The 16,843-nt window shown below is 40.0% G+C and overlaps 1 protein-coding gene across 5 annotated transcripts in view; it reads right to left on the bottom strand.

Annotated features, from left to right (window-relative positions):
* The window catches only part of FSTL4 (follistatin-like 4), a 295,675-nt gene that overhangs the window by 29,180 nt on the left and 249,652 nt on the right, over positions 1–16,843 (bottom strand). For all 5 annotated transcript variants that reach the window (XM_014948309.1, XM_014948312.1, XM_014948314.1 and 2 more), the window contains 2 exons: positions 13,688–13,854; positions 1,759–1,879 (listed from right to left, as the gene is read on the bottom strand). In XM_014948309.1, the coding sequence (XP_014803795.1) occupies positions 1,759–1,879; positions 13,688–13,854 (288 nt within the window). The remainder of the gene's footprint in view (positions 1–1,758; positions 1,880–13,687; positions 13,855–16,843) is intronic.

Below are 16,843 nucleotides of genomic sequence, written 5' to 3'. Positions count from 1 at the left end.
TAGACCCTGCAGAGTTTTCTAGCCATACCAGAACGGATGGCATTTTTTTGCTGTATTTAGTGACTATACAGCAACATTAAAAAAACATCATGGAGAATGGGGTTTTTTTGGTATAACAGTGTTCTCGTATTAGAAAAACCACACGCAGCTGTGGTGTGAAACTTCCATTTAAAAAGAAAATGGGATCTTTCAACAACAAGTTAAATCTAAGTGGCAGGCATGAGCATGAAACGCATCAACCCCTCCCCACACTCCATCTAGCGCTCCTCTCACTCTGGTTTTAGCTTCAAAGCCTTTGGGCCTTATATTCTCAGCGATGATAAAGTCTACATTGTTGTCTGCCAACTAAACTCCATTCAGGCCTCATAATATATCACATAATATACACGGGATTAAGTTGTTAGCTTGCTTTTCTTTCAACTGCCATTCATCAAACAAATAGCGCTTTGAGGAAGGAAGCCTATTTTCCCAGCTGCAGCATGCACAATCTAGTTATCCACGTTGCTGAGACTTTACAGTTTACTATCTCAGAAGATGACAAATTATTATGTGAAAACATTAAGTCAGTTTTCATTCAAATCAACCGGATCCTTTGCGCTCTCCTCCAGGTACTTGCTGTGGGTGGGGAGCACTTACACACGTCCAGAAGACCTGAGCTGCAGTCAAACCCAAACCCCCACGTCCACCACGGTGCTGCTTAAAGTGCATAAATATCCCTTTTTACTGGTTCTCTTCATGTCAGCCCCTCTCTATTAACCTGTGTGTCGCTATCTGCTTCTTACCAGTTGAAAGCTCTCCTTTGTAGGGGTTTGCACACATTTGCAGAAATAACTAAATATTAAGTTTCCTTATAATATACCCCCTGTAATAAAGTTACTGAGTTTTCCTGTACAGAACTAAATACTTTTATACCAGAATATGTCAAAATCTACCTATAGTCAGCAATGGGTCACCCTGCTTCCTCCTCTGGAGATCCTGCCAGTCATATTAGCACATCTAAATAAGAGTTTAAAGTTGGACAACGATTTTGCTGCTGTGGAGGTGGATACTCCACAGACTGGTCACTCGATAAAATTCCGGTTTAAGCTAATGCAATTTTAAACTAAACCTGACTGAGTTTGAGATCAGAAGAAAGATAACAAATGCCTGAATATAAGTTGCACAAATGTGGTCCAGGGGACGGAGGTGAATGAGGATGCTGGAATATGGCCCGTGTGATTCTCTCACCTGTGAAATGGTTTGCCCTCATTTTGCAACCCATTGGGCCATACCTTTAGCCAATGTAAATAGCCCTCAGCGAACACGCTGACTACAACCACATAATAATCTGATCTATAGCTGGGAGTTAAATAACTAGTTTTGGAAACACTGTGCTGTATTTATTTAAATAACCTGGGCTATTTCACGCAACAGAAATGATTTTCTGGAAGAAGGAATTATTGAAGCAACACTTCTGTTGACAAAAGTACTCATTAGTCTACGAGATGCTTTGAAAGGCTGCTCTTAACTCTACGGAAATGTTACTGACAGCTTGTTTTACAGTGAAGATACCTGCTGAATCCCAGGCAATTATACACATCCCCCCTTGGTACTTTTCTTTTTGGTTGCCTGTGTGATAGCACGAGTGAGCAAACTCGTGCATTCGCTCTCGTACACAATTTGGTGCGTGGCTTTTCACGTCTCTGTGCGAATGAGATTAACACGTAACTTTGCTTACAGGAAGGTTTTCATGGATTGTCATATATGCCATTTACTAACCATTCACCTGAAGGATGTGGGTCTGATACAGCTCTTCATAGCCGTAGGCATGACAGGTGTAATTGCCCATGTGAATAGTTGTTACCTTGGTGATGTAGAGGGAGTCGTCTTCTCCAAAATCCTGTATGTAACAAAAGACAGGAAAAGTGCCTTATTATTTTGTAAAAAATATTTTAAAAACCTCAGGAAGGGAGACTACCTGTTCCATGGCTTTGATAGCATCGCAGCTTGGCAACACAGCTTGAATATTGAACGGTAAGTTTTAAAGTTCATAAATCAACACACAGGAAGAAAATGAGCGGCAATTTAAGAGTAAGGCAAAGTAACTCATCCGAGAACATGAACTTTTGTGGTGGTTGCTAACAAGGTGTTCGTTGCACATAAAAAAGATGGCAATCTCCAGCTGTTTAATTTATGGGGGCACTTAGTATCTACCTGTTAACCTCAGATGCATAAAATGCTAACTTCTGGGTGGGTTATGGTTTCCTTTATCTATGCAGGTTCTTAGAAAACGCACTGTAACCTTGAGACTCGATGAGAAAGAACTGGAAGTGCTTGCCACTTATCTCAGACAATATCCCAGGCAGGAGACAACGAAGATGACAAAAAGCATTTTCTCAAACAAACTTGTTTTGATCTGTAACTGCTTGACAGTTTATCTTTCTTTATCCCCTTCATCTTCCTAGATCTGCTCTTGCATTACTTCAATTTTTGATTATAGATGGGGAGAATATGAGTTAGTAGAGAGGGTTTGGCACTTGAATATGCTGTACAAATGCCCTGCCTAGGAATTTATTTCAAATTCTAGTTAACAGAACCACAGCATTGATGGGTATACAAAGCTGCTTCTCTTGTAATTCCATTAACATTCAGAGCTCTGCAGCTCCAGAATGTTTGTACATCTATGCAAACCCAGAAGGATACATTTAAAAAACACTTCATGAGCTTAAAGAATGAGTTTTCTTTAATTAGCTCCATGTGTGAAACACGCTAAACTAAACTCTTTGCAGAATTTCACTGCAAAAGTATGGTAAAAGAGGAGGTGAGAACTCATGGCCACTGTCTTCCAGCAGGACTTGATGGAACCTACCAGGGTGGACAGCATAAAATAGCTAGAGCAAATTTGCTCTGCTGGTTTGGAGTCAGGAATTTGGGTCCCAGTTTCTTTGTGATGGAGAAGGGGAATCCATGCACAGAGGTGCTGATGCTTCTCCCTTTCCCTGCTGTGCCCACGGCAGGTCCAACACTACAAGGAACTATCCCCTCATCCCTGCTGTTACTGCCAAAACCCCTGCCAGGTGCTCAGAAATCACAAACAGGGGTTGTTTGATCATCAGACGGGCTGCTTTCTAAACTAAAACCATTTCGGGCTCCTTATACCTCACAGTTTCTGCCTCTTCAGGGTGCATCTTCTTTACAGTTTGAAGCTTTCCTTTCCAGACATGACACTTATAACATTTTTCGAAGGAAGCTGCGATCCTGAGGCAGACTTGTGATGCCAGCTGGCACACAAAAAGAAAAGCACAAGAGTAGCCCATCGCTTGCAGCATAGGATTGATCTGGCACTTCTGCTGGCTCCTGAATCTTCTCCAGTAACTTCTGTCTGGCACCAGAGACATGTCTTCATGTCTCTCCTCTCAGTGGCAGCCCAGCACTGGCAGGGGAAAAGGGAAGTTTGGGAACTTGCCTAGTTTTTAGACATGTTACAAGGAAATATAGAGTTTCCAGGCAGGACATCAAGCCTTCCTAAAGCCCAGACCTTGACCTGAGAAGGGACAAACACAGCCTCCCTGGTTCTGCTCTCTGCTACCCTACAGCATGTGCTGCCCCAGTGCACAAATGTATGGACAACTACAAAGAATAAGAGTAAATCCATAGCTGATCCTGAAATTCATTATCTATAATCAAAAGCATCTCAGATATTATTGCCACCTTGGGTGTCAGGCAGATTTGTCATCTATGGGACTATGATTATGGCATAAACTGGTTAAGCTACCCTATACATTATTACAAATATCTACTCAAAAATTCCCATTTCAAGCATTTGCCTGTTTTCTGGTCAACTAGATTTTCCTGCCAGAAAGCAGAGATGCATGAGTAACTGCAAATAGAAAAGATATCAACCCTGTTCAAATGATATTTGCATGAGATGGAGAAAACGCTTGCAGAGGAGGGGACTTAACAGTTTTTAAAGTTAATCCCAAAGCAACTCAAATTGAGTTTAGATCAATAAAAGCAGGATGGCTACTTTTATGAAATGATTTATAAGGAGTTGTGGAAAAACAGGACAATAAAATATTCTCTGTTTTAAGTATGTTGCTCCCTTTAAGATATCTCAGAAAAAAATATTATGAATGCTTGGTTTGTGCTCTGTAATTGTCTTTTTATGGACGATCTGTTTTTTCCAATGCATACAAATGTATTAATATAAGTAAAGACCCTTGCAAAAACAAACTGATGCAAGATTATAATATTATCCTCTTCCTCTCCAAATGCATTTTTCTTGTAAAGAGAAGCTTATACTAGTAAAAGCATGGTTTATGACTTTTAAAAACTATTTTTTGACTTCTGGCACTTAAAGAAGGTTATCAAATACGATTTAGCTTAACACTGTATCATTTATGTCAGGTACAGAAGGAAATCATCTGGACTGTATTAGAATTTCAACACACAGACTCAATTCACACAAGAGTACATTATTAAGAATGACCAGTATTAGATGTGAGAAGAAAAAAAAATTAAATTTAGGTTCAATACTGAACCTTTTGTTGCTACAAAAAGAATAGTGAATTCTCTAACAAATTAATGACTCTTTCCATGTGTTTATTTATTGCAGCTCATGGCTTCTCCTTATGTTTCCCTGTGGATATAATTAGTACATTAGGGTTTCACAGTTACATTTTATATATATGCATGCATTCTTACGCACAAGAACTTTCTGTGTGTATTTTATAAGGGTATATTTGGAAGAGCTGTAAAAACACAAGCCCTGGAGCATTAGGAAATGATGAGTCTGAATCTGTGGTTTTCCTCCTTTAGCACTGAAGGTGAATTTTCTTGTGAGGAGGAAGAAACAGAAGTGATGAAAATATGTGAACAAAAGGCAGAAACCATTCTAACCCCACAAAGTGATGAGCCTTGCATCAAAGTGGCCAGATAAGGGTAAGGTGTTCATCACCTCTATTTTATGAATTTCATTATAAAATAACGTTACAGGTTCCGGTAAAAAAAATAATTCAGCAAGATATGCTTATATTTCTCATAATTGATAAGGTTGACCAGTGGCAGATGACAAATTGACTTCTCTGGTGGTTTGCCTCATGTTTTCTTTCACCTTTTTAAATAAAAAAAGATTATTTTATGTCTTCCATTTACCCTTCAAATAAAAGACTGATTAAGTGACCTCAGAATATGTTTTAACTTTTCAAGATTAAAAAATTGCACCACTCTGCATTTTAAATCAATAACAGCTCAGTAATCTAAAAGATAAAAGAAAAAAGTTGCTACTGCACCCAGTCAATTCCAAAAAATAACAAAGCAGATCCTAGAAAATGGATATGTACTTTTTTTTTTTGTATTGTATTTCCTTTCCATCACGACTGATTACCCCAGGCATCGGTCTCTCCAAACAGAAGATTTTTCATATTTATTTATCCCATTCCTCCCTTCTAATGCGTTCCCTGGTCATGCAATCTGCTGTGGCTCGGAGACACCGCGCTTAGAAATGTGTAAAACATTGCATATTGCTTGTAAAATCTCGTTGGCATTCTGTCTCAAGTGAAATGCAATATGGGACTGTAACACCACAAATCTCCTGCTCTGACAGCCGGGGACACAGCCGGCGGAGAGGGAACCCACATTAACCTGGGGCAATACCTTTTTTTTGCCCATTTCAGATATTTTTCCATGAAGCCTTCTAACAATTGGTGGGGTTATTCCAGAATGGAAACATCTTTAAAAGCCTTTTCATTTTTGTCAAAGAGGATCACTTGGTTCCCAGGAAGTTTGAAGGGGATTTAGCATCGAGTAGATTCAGATTTCTTATTTTTTAGGACAACTTCCACTTACTTGAGTGAAATATACTTGCCTTAGAGCTATATATTGGAAGAAGGACCAGTAAAACAAGTCCTAGTGACACAAAACCAGACAATCTTCTCAGCTATTGGAAATGCAGGCACATGCCATGGGACAGTGGGGTACCCCTCCACACACCCCCCGGGCAGCTCATCTGATTTTAAACCTACACAGTGATTTTAACCACCCCCATTACGTACTGAATGGTCCCGATATTCACTGGGGGGAAGTCCCAAAGAGGGTTGATACCTCCTCACCGTGCTGATTTACAACTGTTCACAGCAGAAATAAACACAGAGGGAATGCAGCTCCCCCAGTGGTTTCTTTTTTTACGAGAATCCCACCAGTTGCTAGGATTTCTTTCTAAATAATAATAATAATAATCCACTTCACTTCTAAACCCTTCCCTTTCAGCCCTTTCTGCCAAGCCCAGGGAAGCCAGGACCCTTCCCCATGTGGTTTCAGTGTCTACCAACAAAACCAGTCCTGGCACTGGTGTCACTGGTTCTCCACCAGACGAAGAGAAGCGTCATCACAATTTCATAGTAACCAGCACAGCAACAAAAATGTATGAACTGGTTCACATTAAAAACCTCGCCTCATACTCAGAGCTCTACAAACCTCTCTCTGATGATGTTTACGGGATTTTAAAACAAAATGTACCCAAGCATTTAATGAGATTATTATTATGCAAAATCTATAACAATGGCTATCACTTTGAAAATAATTTCTCCTCACTAATCAAATGTCTCTGATCTTTTTTACAATAGATTCATGAGTGATTCATATAAAAATAATAAAAACTAAATTAGTCATGGGCTCTTAAATCACTTTCTTTGGTGCTTTTAATAATTCATTTCCAGAGACAAGCTGAGAACTTAAGCTTCATTAATATTATTTGTTCTTGGTTTTACACATGCTATCACTTTAGTGATTTACATGGAGAAAAATTCAGCCTTAAGCAAATGCCACAAAACTATTGCAAACACAGTCTGATGGGGTATTAATTTATCTTTTCTTGTTTTTCTGCTTAAAGAATTTAGCACAACATAAGACTTCTTTGGTAAGCCAAAAAAGTTTTTGGCTTGAACATACAGAAATGAACTTTTTAGAGAGTTGTGCAATTATAACATAGATAAAAATGGATGGCTTTCATAACTCAAGGAACTCAGAGACAATACAACAAGGAAAATCAATGGTAGGTCATCCTGCTGGAGCTGTTGGAAGGGAGGAATTAGCATACCAGGGATTTAGTGAAATATTTCTATTAATTAAATCTACTGGACATTTCAGAAAAATGCAAAGGCCACAACTGAACAGGTAAGTACCAATCCTGGGAGGAAATCATGTTCATAAACTCCCCCTTTCTCCCTACAGTACAGAAGTAGATAACTGGGATTCATGGATTTTGGTCTGCAATTTGATTATCAGTTCCAACAGTCAGAACACGTATGGGAGAATACAACTGATTTCAGAGAGTCCTAATTCATCTAATTCTCAATATTTTTTTTTCTGATGCATTTTTTTAAGCGTGCCAAGTCTAGTTACCTTAATAATTCACAGCAGATGGGCTTGCTCCTTTCTTCTTGCTCATTTTTAGAAGCCTCACACTGTATATTCATAATTCTGCTTTTCTGTTAGAACACCCAGACGGAGCACATGCACTTCATCTCCAGGAAAGTTGCATCTAGCATCTCAGGTTTCTCAAAAATTTCACAAGGTGTGCACCCCATATGCCTCAAGAAAATGCAAGTAAAACAACCCCCCCAGAAACTGCTAAAAGTAACATCTTCCTCCAGAAAACCAGGCTGTTTAGGCAAGTGAAGCCTTAAACTCCACTGGGGATTTAGGACCAGGTGAATATTTGTCTCCATGAAGGTATCTCTGCATTTGCAATAATCACCTACAAATGTTGGTCCGTGACCCCAAAATGAGCTATTCCACTGAAAGCATAAAAGGATACAAAAAATACTGTGATCTTCATTATGGCAAAGGGAGAGATTAGATATATATATTCTGAAAATATAATTTTCCACTTAACCTCTATTTTAGAGCCTGAAAAGACCTAAGATCCTCTAAGCACTGTGCAATTTCTTAAACTTTGATTTGAAAGAGAAAAAACTTGGCTTTAAACATGCAACTTCCTGTAATTTACTCCCACCCCTGTATTACTGCAGCATCCAGGACGATAGAGGGTTTGATGATTTTAACAGCCCGATTTCTATTAGCAGGGTATTAAGTGGGGTTATTCACACATGATCTTTTTTATGATTTAACAGTGAAACTACATTAAAAACATCAACAGGAATATATCACCTTCACACAGCCTGTTTTAATGAGAAATCTAATCCAAGTGACTCGCGCTTTAAAGGTTGGCCATTTGCTTTGGGTTTCAAATATTATACATGGAAAAATTGACATTTAAATGAACATGAGTGAAATATGTACTAAGGCAGGTAGGGACAGGTTTTGTTAGAGCCGTGAGATATAGAGGGAGGTGAATCTTCCTGGGTGCACAGGTAGATGTGGATTATGAGCAGTCGACAATTTAGGGGGTGGTTTGTCCCCCGTCAAATTCACTCCTGCCACCTCCACATGCAGGAGGACCTGGCAGAGGTCTGGTGGGCAGAGATGGAGGCAGGCTTGGATTCAGCTGGAGCAACGCACACAGATTTGTATTGGGAGGAGGAAAACCTGTCTGGAGGAGAGAATCCCTCCTTTTCCTCCAAGCAGGGACTTCCATCTTTGAGCTCAGCCTCCATATCTCAGGTCCCTCTGGTGTCCTGGGTGATGACAGGAACCCCAGCAGCAAACCCCAGACTTTCTTCACATGACCTTACCAAAGGCAAGAAGGGCTGAATGAGGGAGCAGAGGTCTCTCCAGCCAAGTTCCCTTCCCTGGACAGGAGGCAATGGCAGAAGAGACACATGGGAATGGGGCAAACCTCAGCAGGACATACTGCTCTGCTCCCATCAGCTGCTCCTTGGCCACTTCCCAAACCAGGGACTTCATCCTCGTGCCAAACAGCTTCTCCCCCTGACCTTGGACTTGTCTCATCTTCAACCCGTCTGCCTTTCAGCCCGTGTGACGTCTCGACATTATAATACAAAACTGAATATGCATAAAACTGCTGCAGGGGGTCTTCTGGAGAGGAACATTCAAGACTTCTTCGAGAATTTGGCACATGGACTTCTTACTGGACACTTCTCCATGTACTTTGTGCAGGGTGAGCTGATTGATACACGCAAGTGACAATAGCATACAAAGGATACGCTGCATTTGGTTAACTCGTGGGGCCATTATTGATTTTTTCATCAAACAAGGAGACAGACAAGTCATAAAGTAGCCATAAAGCACTCTTGCCCCCCTGCTTTTAATTCCCTTCTGCATCAGCAGGAATGAAAAAACCTGTATTTCAATGATCTGTCATGAAAAGCTTATTTTTGAACCAATATCTAAAGCAGATTTGAGTTAAAGTTCACAGATTAACATGAAATGAATAATCAAAGACACTCAGGAATTTATGTTATAGCTACCTGCATTTCTCTTGGTAATTCACCAAATTCTTATCTACCTCTCTCCCACAATAATTTTTTTCTTACGGTAATATTCTCTTCTCTGTTATTTGCACGTGCTTTCACCATGCTTCTGGAGGATAAACTCCTGTTTATAAATTTTGTTTATAAATGTACGTATGTTTCTCTGGAGATAATGCCAAATCATGTGAAACAATACTCTATAAATACTGTATAAATACATTTGACTCCATAAGGAGTTTATTATATTTTCAAATTGAGGAATGCTTTCATAATCACATATTTGGGAAACATACTGCCTGTCTAGGGGACAAAAGTCTATTATTTTGAAAGATGACATATTTTAACCACTTCACTATTTGTAGTCAGAAATCAATTTACAGCTATCACAATCTTATCAGTTTCAGCTACATTATAGTCATTTTCTGCATGAGAAAAGTTGATGTGACTTCTTAAAAGTATAGCTGCAAAGGGACTTCTAATGGATAAATAATATGGATGGGTAATTTATGGATAAATAATATTTTTATGCTAAAAGCAATCTTCAGTGTTTGCAAGAAAAATGGTTTAATTACATGTACCATTAGGATGGCTCTTTTGCAGTAGCTATGTGACAACTCATTAACAGAGTTCTTCACAGACAGGACTAGACAAATTATTATGTTGCTTATGAAAGCTTCTGATTAAGAGAGCAATGAAAAGTTATTAATATTTTGTTGCCAATCAAGATATCACATAAAAATGATTTACGTAATGCACTTAAACAACCAGGCTTTATAGTCATCTTTAACCTTTCAGTTCTGCGCAAATTTAGGATTATCTAGCTTTTTGTTAACCATCTTTGTCACCTATAGTATTAATCTGGAACAGAGTCTTCTCATATCATATTTTTCAAGAACCTGGAGAGAATAAAGCCACAAAGGACTTTTCTGCTGTGCTTCTTCTGTGCTGCTCTCACACCTTGCTGGAAGGATTCTGTTTTTTCAGAATTGGGCTTCTATTTCCATCTGATTTCCTGAATTAGCATTTAGGAGAGAAAGAATTTAATTGAAATATAATACGAGGATTTTTCCAAGTGCATGAATATCCTGTAGGTTTGTATGTGATTACCACTGTGCCAGGAGCAGGGAGGATTTTCTTGAAGTTAAAAAGGTACAATTAATCTCCTGTTGCACTTCCAATTAGCCAAATTGCTAACCTTATTGTGAAAAGCAGAAATGCAATCGAGTTTCTGCTTGAGGCGTACTAAAAGAAAACTGAAGTAATTTAATTAACTGACTTCAAGTATATTAAGAAGCACACTGCCTCTACTTTCCTGCTGTCAAGGCCTTTAAATAGATTATTATTTAATGTGAGTTTCCATACCCACAAGAGGCTGAAGCTTTGAACCGGCTGCTGCTGCCCACCCCGACCCGTGCCATAGTGGCTGCACCTATTTTCACGTTGGAAACCTCAAAGTCAATGTTGATGCTACTTCCATGCTACACGCAAGTATCAATCCCAAACACACATGTGTTCACGCTGCAGATGAACGGGGATCATGCCCCACGAGTCCAGGACTTTTTAAACTTGTGATTAATCTAAACACAAAGGCTGGATTTACCAGCTGAAGGACCATCTCTTCACCCCTGCTACGGACAAGGGCTTCAGACATGCAGGTGCCCATCCTGGGTAGCCAGAGAGGGGACACATCTGAGCTCCAGAGTCCTACACGCTGCCCACAGTGGAAGAAGGAAAATAAAAGATGCTAATCCCCAAATTGCATCACCTCAAGTAACCAGGCCAGAATACAGATCATAGTGATATATACAGAACATCAGTAATATCACAGTTTGATTAAAGATGAAAAAGGTGTGGAGGTGTTTATTAGACACACAAAAAAAAGCTGATGCAGGCTAGTAGCAGGTGTTACATGATGAAGGGATAGAGGTCATAAACCAGCACGTGAAATGTTAAAATTGAGGCATAAATCCTGCTTTTCCTCTTTGTACGCATCTCAGAGTTCTCCTTTGATATAGTTTCTGAGTGATATATTAGTTCAAACTGATCAACTAATTTTTTTATTTTTTTGTATTGCAATTTGTATTGCACAGTACTGTCCCAGGGGGTGTCGCATCATTCAGGAACCAGTCAGTTTATGCAAGGACATAACTCTTCCTCTTAATGTTTAATAACCAATGAGACAGAGAAGACTTACAAGCAAACCAGAAATCCACTTGGGCCAATGCTAAATTTGGGAGGAACTGGAATTTCAGCCTGAAAATTTACTCTTTAAACTTCTATTGAAAATAGTAGAAGCCGCAAATGAAGCCATGTGCTATCTATCCTTCAAAGGGGCGTTTGTACTCCAATTCCTGGACTGTCATTTTGCATCCAAATTCAGACACATAAAGTTCTAATCTTTAAAGAGATAATCATAACCAGAATTTCATAAAGGTAAGATAAATAACTGGAATTTTTGTTATTTTTCACCAAAAATTTCTAAGACTGCTCTTGAGCCTCTACAGTGTGTGGAAGTAAGTTTTCAGAATTGCTGAACTTTGCTTCTACCCTCAGCTGTCTTGAAAACTGAGCCTAAAAACACAAAGTCTCCCATCTATCTAGTGAATTTTCTAGCCAAAAGAAAAGGCTATTTCTAGACTCTGATCACACAAAGCTGTTGAATTTGCTTGCTATAGATTAAACTAAGCATGCTGGCAGTGTGTGTAATCTTTACTAAACTTAATCTGTGGCAAGGAATAGATAGATCTGTTTTGAAGAACATTTGCACAAGGCGGTGGAGGCAATTAGCTGCCAGGTCAACCACCTGCATGGCTCACCATGCCATGCTTCGACTGCAGCAGGGAATGCTTTCCCCACCACAGGTTGGCAGGTTTCCATGTATTTTTAGTGCCAGTGACCCGAAGGTCATTATTCTAACCCTGGCGCTGAGGGATGTCTATAAGAAATCTGGTCAGGTACACCAGCTTTGGGCTGGCTGTGCAATCCTGAGCAACACCTTTATGCTTCCTTAGATATGTATGGTCCTGTACCCATCCTGTGGTGGGAAATCTGCTGTTTTCATCTTGCATTTCAATGTCATGCTCCAAATGTTGACAAGAAATGCATTTTAAAAGGGTAATACTCGCTTTGATGGAAAGAAAATAATGTTTAGATGGTTCTAGTTACTGAGATTGTGCACACAGGAATCACCTACACATAGTGCACCTGTACATGGTACGTGCTAAGGTAGAGTCAACAAATAACATACTGAGTTGCACGATTGTGCACACAGGAATCACCTACACATAGTACGTGCTAAGGTAGAGTCAACAAACAACATACTGAGTTGCACATTGTGTTTCTGTCCTGTGTGCTGTAATTTTCATGTATTAATGCAGAAGAGTAAACCAAAGATTTTTCGTATTTCAGCAACCCTGGATACACAACAATTTAGGGAGTTACAGTATTGACTGTAACAACTCTGAACTGAGTGGTTATCAAATTAACAAGAGCTGAACAAAAATATAAATCAACTCTTGCTGTAGTGTAATTAAAATAAAACCTGATTTACTGTGTACTTTAATGCAAAGAGAAATGAAATACAGACCATATTTTTGTACACTACGTTCCACTCTCTCCATAATTAAATGTTATTAATAAATGAGTAAGTTTATAGCATTATTCAGGTATTGTCTTTACCACAAACTATGACTCAGACATCAGACCAGCACTGTGAATTAACAGAGATTCATCTTCCATCCTGGGTATTGCCACACCCTGCTGAATAAACCTGTATTTTAAACCACTCATCAGAAATAGTAGCTCAGGAATGAGAGATGAGAATTGTCTGAAAGGCAAGTGGAACAGGAGGAACAGAGATAAAAACATACTATTTGATTTAGGTAGAGGAGAGGTTTCATTGTTGACCATAAATGTATTGCTTCATGCTTTCTTTGTACTGGGAATGAGATCCCTGAAGAGTTAATGGTCTGTAGAGCTGCTAGAATCTTGGGTTTCCAGGGCTGTTGTTCATGGACACAGGTTGCACCAACCCGCATGAGCACCAGATGAAGCACCAGTGCTATCTAAGTGCTGGGTTATTACAGTACTAAGTTTTAATTGCATAATAACACATTCCAAGTACCCCTGCTCTCGGCTGCCTATATGTTGGTTTGCTTTTATTCCTGAGACATATTCACATAAAACCAAAATATCACGCCAGTTTCCACTTTTCCATACTAATGAGATAAAACTTGTTCCCTCCAAACTATAATCTGTTAAATGAAGTCATATTCAATGCCCTAAAAAGAAAAGGACAAGAGTAATTCAGGACTTACATTGATATCCTCCAAGTCGAGGAAGTTGAGGATGACGCCGTTGCGTTTCCAGATGATGGGGGGCCGCAGCACCCCACGGATGTTGCACGTCAGAACGGTGCTCAGGCCAACCGTGATGGTGGTAACGCTGATCTTCTGGTCCTCTGACAGGCTCAGCTGAACCACCTCTGCAAAAGGCAACAAAACAGGAATAATACTCAGTACTACAAAGGGAAGCTGTTCCCCTTCTCCCCACTCCACCTTCTGTCTCCCCTGCAAGGATTTTGGCATGGAGATGGATATCTATGTTGTAAAAACCCCCCAAACAATAAAGCCACGTAAGAGACATTCTGCCTTCTGTCTCCCCTGCAAGGATTTTGGCATGGAGGTGGATATCTATGTTGTAAAAAACCCCCAAACAATAAAGCCACATAAGAGACGCGGCAATTGAATGTGCCCCAATCTAACTCCCTACACCATTTTCCTGAGGCATCTAGTGGTAGCTGTGGCATTAGGACAATGAGATGGGTCCCCTGTCAAGCCTGGCTGCAATAGTTAAATCTCCAAAGCAGTCAGCAACAGGAGAACAAACAAGGCTTTTCCTGCTTAGAACCCTCTGGGTTTGTTTTGCTTGGAGGCTCCTGCAAAGGTCCTTTGAAAAGGCACAATAATGACTCAGGTTCTTTCCTTGAAGCAGAATTAAGGTGAGAACGTTGTCACTGAAATATACATACCCCTAGTTTTAAATTGCCCTAATATTGGGAAGCCACCAAGCATGAAAACTCCTTTTAGCAAATGCAGCCGCATATGCCATCTAAGATACAGATTTCCTATATCCAAGGAGTGAGAAGTTTTCTTATCTTTTATTAAATTAAAAAAAAATCACTTATTTTTACTTGCATGCAGCACACAAAAGAAATCTCTGAGCAGCAAGCCTTACTGAAAACCAACCAACATCTTTCTGAAACCACACCAAAGTCACTTCATTTCCTTCTGGCCGATGCTCACAAGATGTGCCTGCTTCTTTTGCCATGTGTGGCCACACAGACAGGCAAGATATTTGATACCAGAATTAGTGTGAGTGCAGATTGTCATTATTAAGCATTTCAGCAGCACTGAGCCAGCAATAGAGCAATCAGGCCACATTGTCAAAGCTGCTGCATTCACAGTTTTATCATTCACATGATGGTTTTTGCTTACTCTCCTTCCCAGGCTCTGCAATAAGAAAGCCTTGAAACTATATTGCATATAAATGCTGAAAATGAGACTTTCAAGGTAATGGCCCATTGAACGGGGAATGTTCACAGCAGTTTGGTGTAACATTGCTTCAGCCAACTCGGAAACTTGGGAATGAATCACCCTTTCCTGGTCATTAGGCCTCTCCTTCCTCATGTCCACTGGCATTAAGTGTGGTAAAACAGGGATCAAAGAAACCGAAGCTGCCTCACACAAAGCCATGTGCTTTGGGAAAAGCCACTTCAAGCAGTTCTAACACCATAAAATGACATACGGGGTCAGGTTGCTCCCTTCCATCAGCTGCCAAAATTACTCTTCATCCTACTTGCTTGCTGGTCATCTCTGTCATTATGACCCACAAAAGATCTGTGTATCACTTCCAGTGTATCTGTGTTGGTAAAATCTAAATACTGTGTGCACCTCTATTGCTCTCTACAACTATCTGAAAGGGGGTTGTAGGGAGGTAGAGATTGGTCTCTTCTCCCAAGTAGCAAGTGACAGGACAAGAGGAAACGGCCTCCAGTTGTGTCAAGGAAGGTTTAGATTGGACACTAGGAAAAAATTATTCACTGAAAGGATTATCAAGCATAGGAACAGGCTCCCCAGAGAAGTAGGGGAACAGGCTGCCCAGAGAAGTAGTGGAGTCACCTTTGCTGGAGGTATTTAAAAGATGAGTAGATGTGGTGCTGAGGAATGTGGTTCAGTGCTAACTTCACAGTGTCAGGTTAATGGTTGGACTTGATGATCTTAAAGGTCTCTTCCAATCTAAATGATTCTATGACTTTCTTCCAGCCCTCTGAAGAAGCGCTGACTTTCAGCGAATCCAAACACTCATTTTTATCATGTCAGTTCATAGCTTAAGATGTGAATTTGCCCTAAAAGTTAACAGCTTTGATGGGGAAAATCTTGCACTCTTTTAGGGGACTTACACTGTGGAAATAGAAATAAAAACCCCAGCATCTACTTTTGCAAGCGTCATTTTCCATCTCTTCATACCCTCTAATTGAAAAATTGCTTTAACATCTCTTGAGTAGTAAATCCATTAGGTCTGTTCACTAAAACATTCAGTCCATTTCAGTAGCCTTGGGAAGCCTGGAAGGAGTCACTCAGGTCTAGCAACTGATTGTGAACACTTAGTGCAAAAGCTGCTTGTGCAGCAGTACCCAAGCAGCTCTGTGTCCTTTCTCTTCCTGCTCCTTCCACCTAAGCCAGAAGTTAATTGAATGTGCCACAAATTGTATCTGCTGCTGTAGATCTGAGACTGACTTAGGGCTGCAAAGATCAATACAGCATCGCATGTTGGGTCTTAGCTGTTCTCCCACTTAATATGCCAAGAGCTATTTTAGAAAGAGCGCAAGCTGTTGAAAGGTAGCCATAGTTTTGATATATGGTTGATCAAAAATAGTCATGTTTGACCAACCCAACTATTATTTGGGTTGCAGTGGCTCCCGTAGGCATCAAATGAGAAGAGGACCTGACACAGACCGTCAAGCAGTTTCTGCACCTAAAACCTTAAAGTCCAAATGGGAAGATGAAGGAAGTTTTGGAATGGAAGGAGAAAATACACCCAAGGTCACTGAGCAGGTTAGCAGCACAACCAGGAGTAGATAATATGTCATTAAATGATGTCACCCTTGGTACCCACTGGAGGAAGGAGTATCCTGCATCCCACCACCCTCATCCCGCTGCCCAAAGCACATAAACAGCCCAACAGGGGCAAATAATGTCGTTATTTCCTGCATAAAAGAGAGCTCCTTTTTATGAATAAAATATTTGGAGTGCACTTGACAGGATAAAGAACTGATAATTACAATAATTTGTAGCGTGGAGTAGGGCTAATGAGGACATCTTTTCTTGAGGAGAAATGAAATTGAGGGTCATTCATTTACAAGAGAATTGTTTTTTTCATCTTACTGCTGTTTTCCTTAATTCCCTCTGCTG

Source organism: Calidris pugnax, unplaced genomic scaffold, assembly GCF_001431845.1.
Source record: "Calidris pugnax isolate Ruff unplaced genomic scaffold, ASM143184v1 scaffold27, whole genome shotgun sequence".
Lineage (NCBI taxonomy): Eukaryota > Metazoa > Chordata > Aves > Charadriiformes > Scolopacidae > Calidris > Calidris pugnax.
The sequence above is the reverse complement of the archived record's forward strand: the minus strand, read 5'-3'. Positions and strand labels throughout refer to the sequence as shown.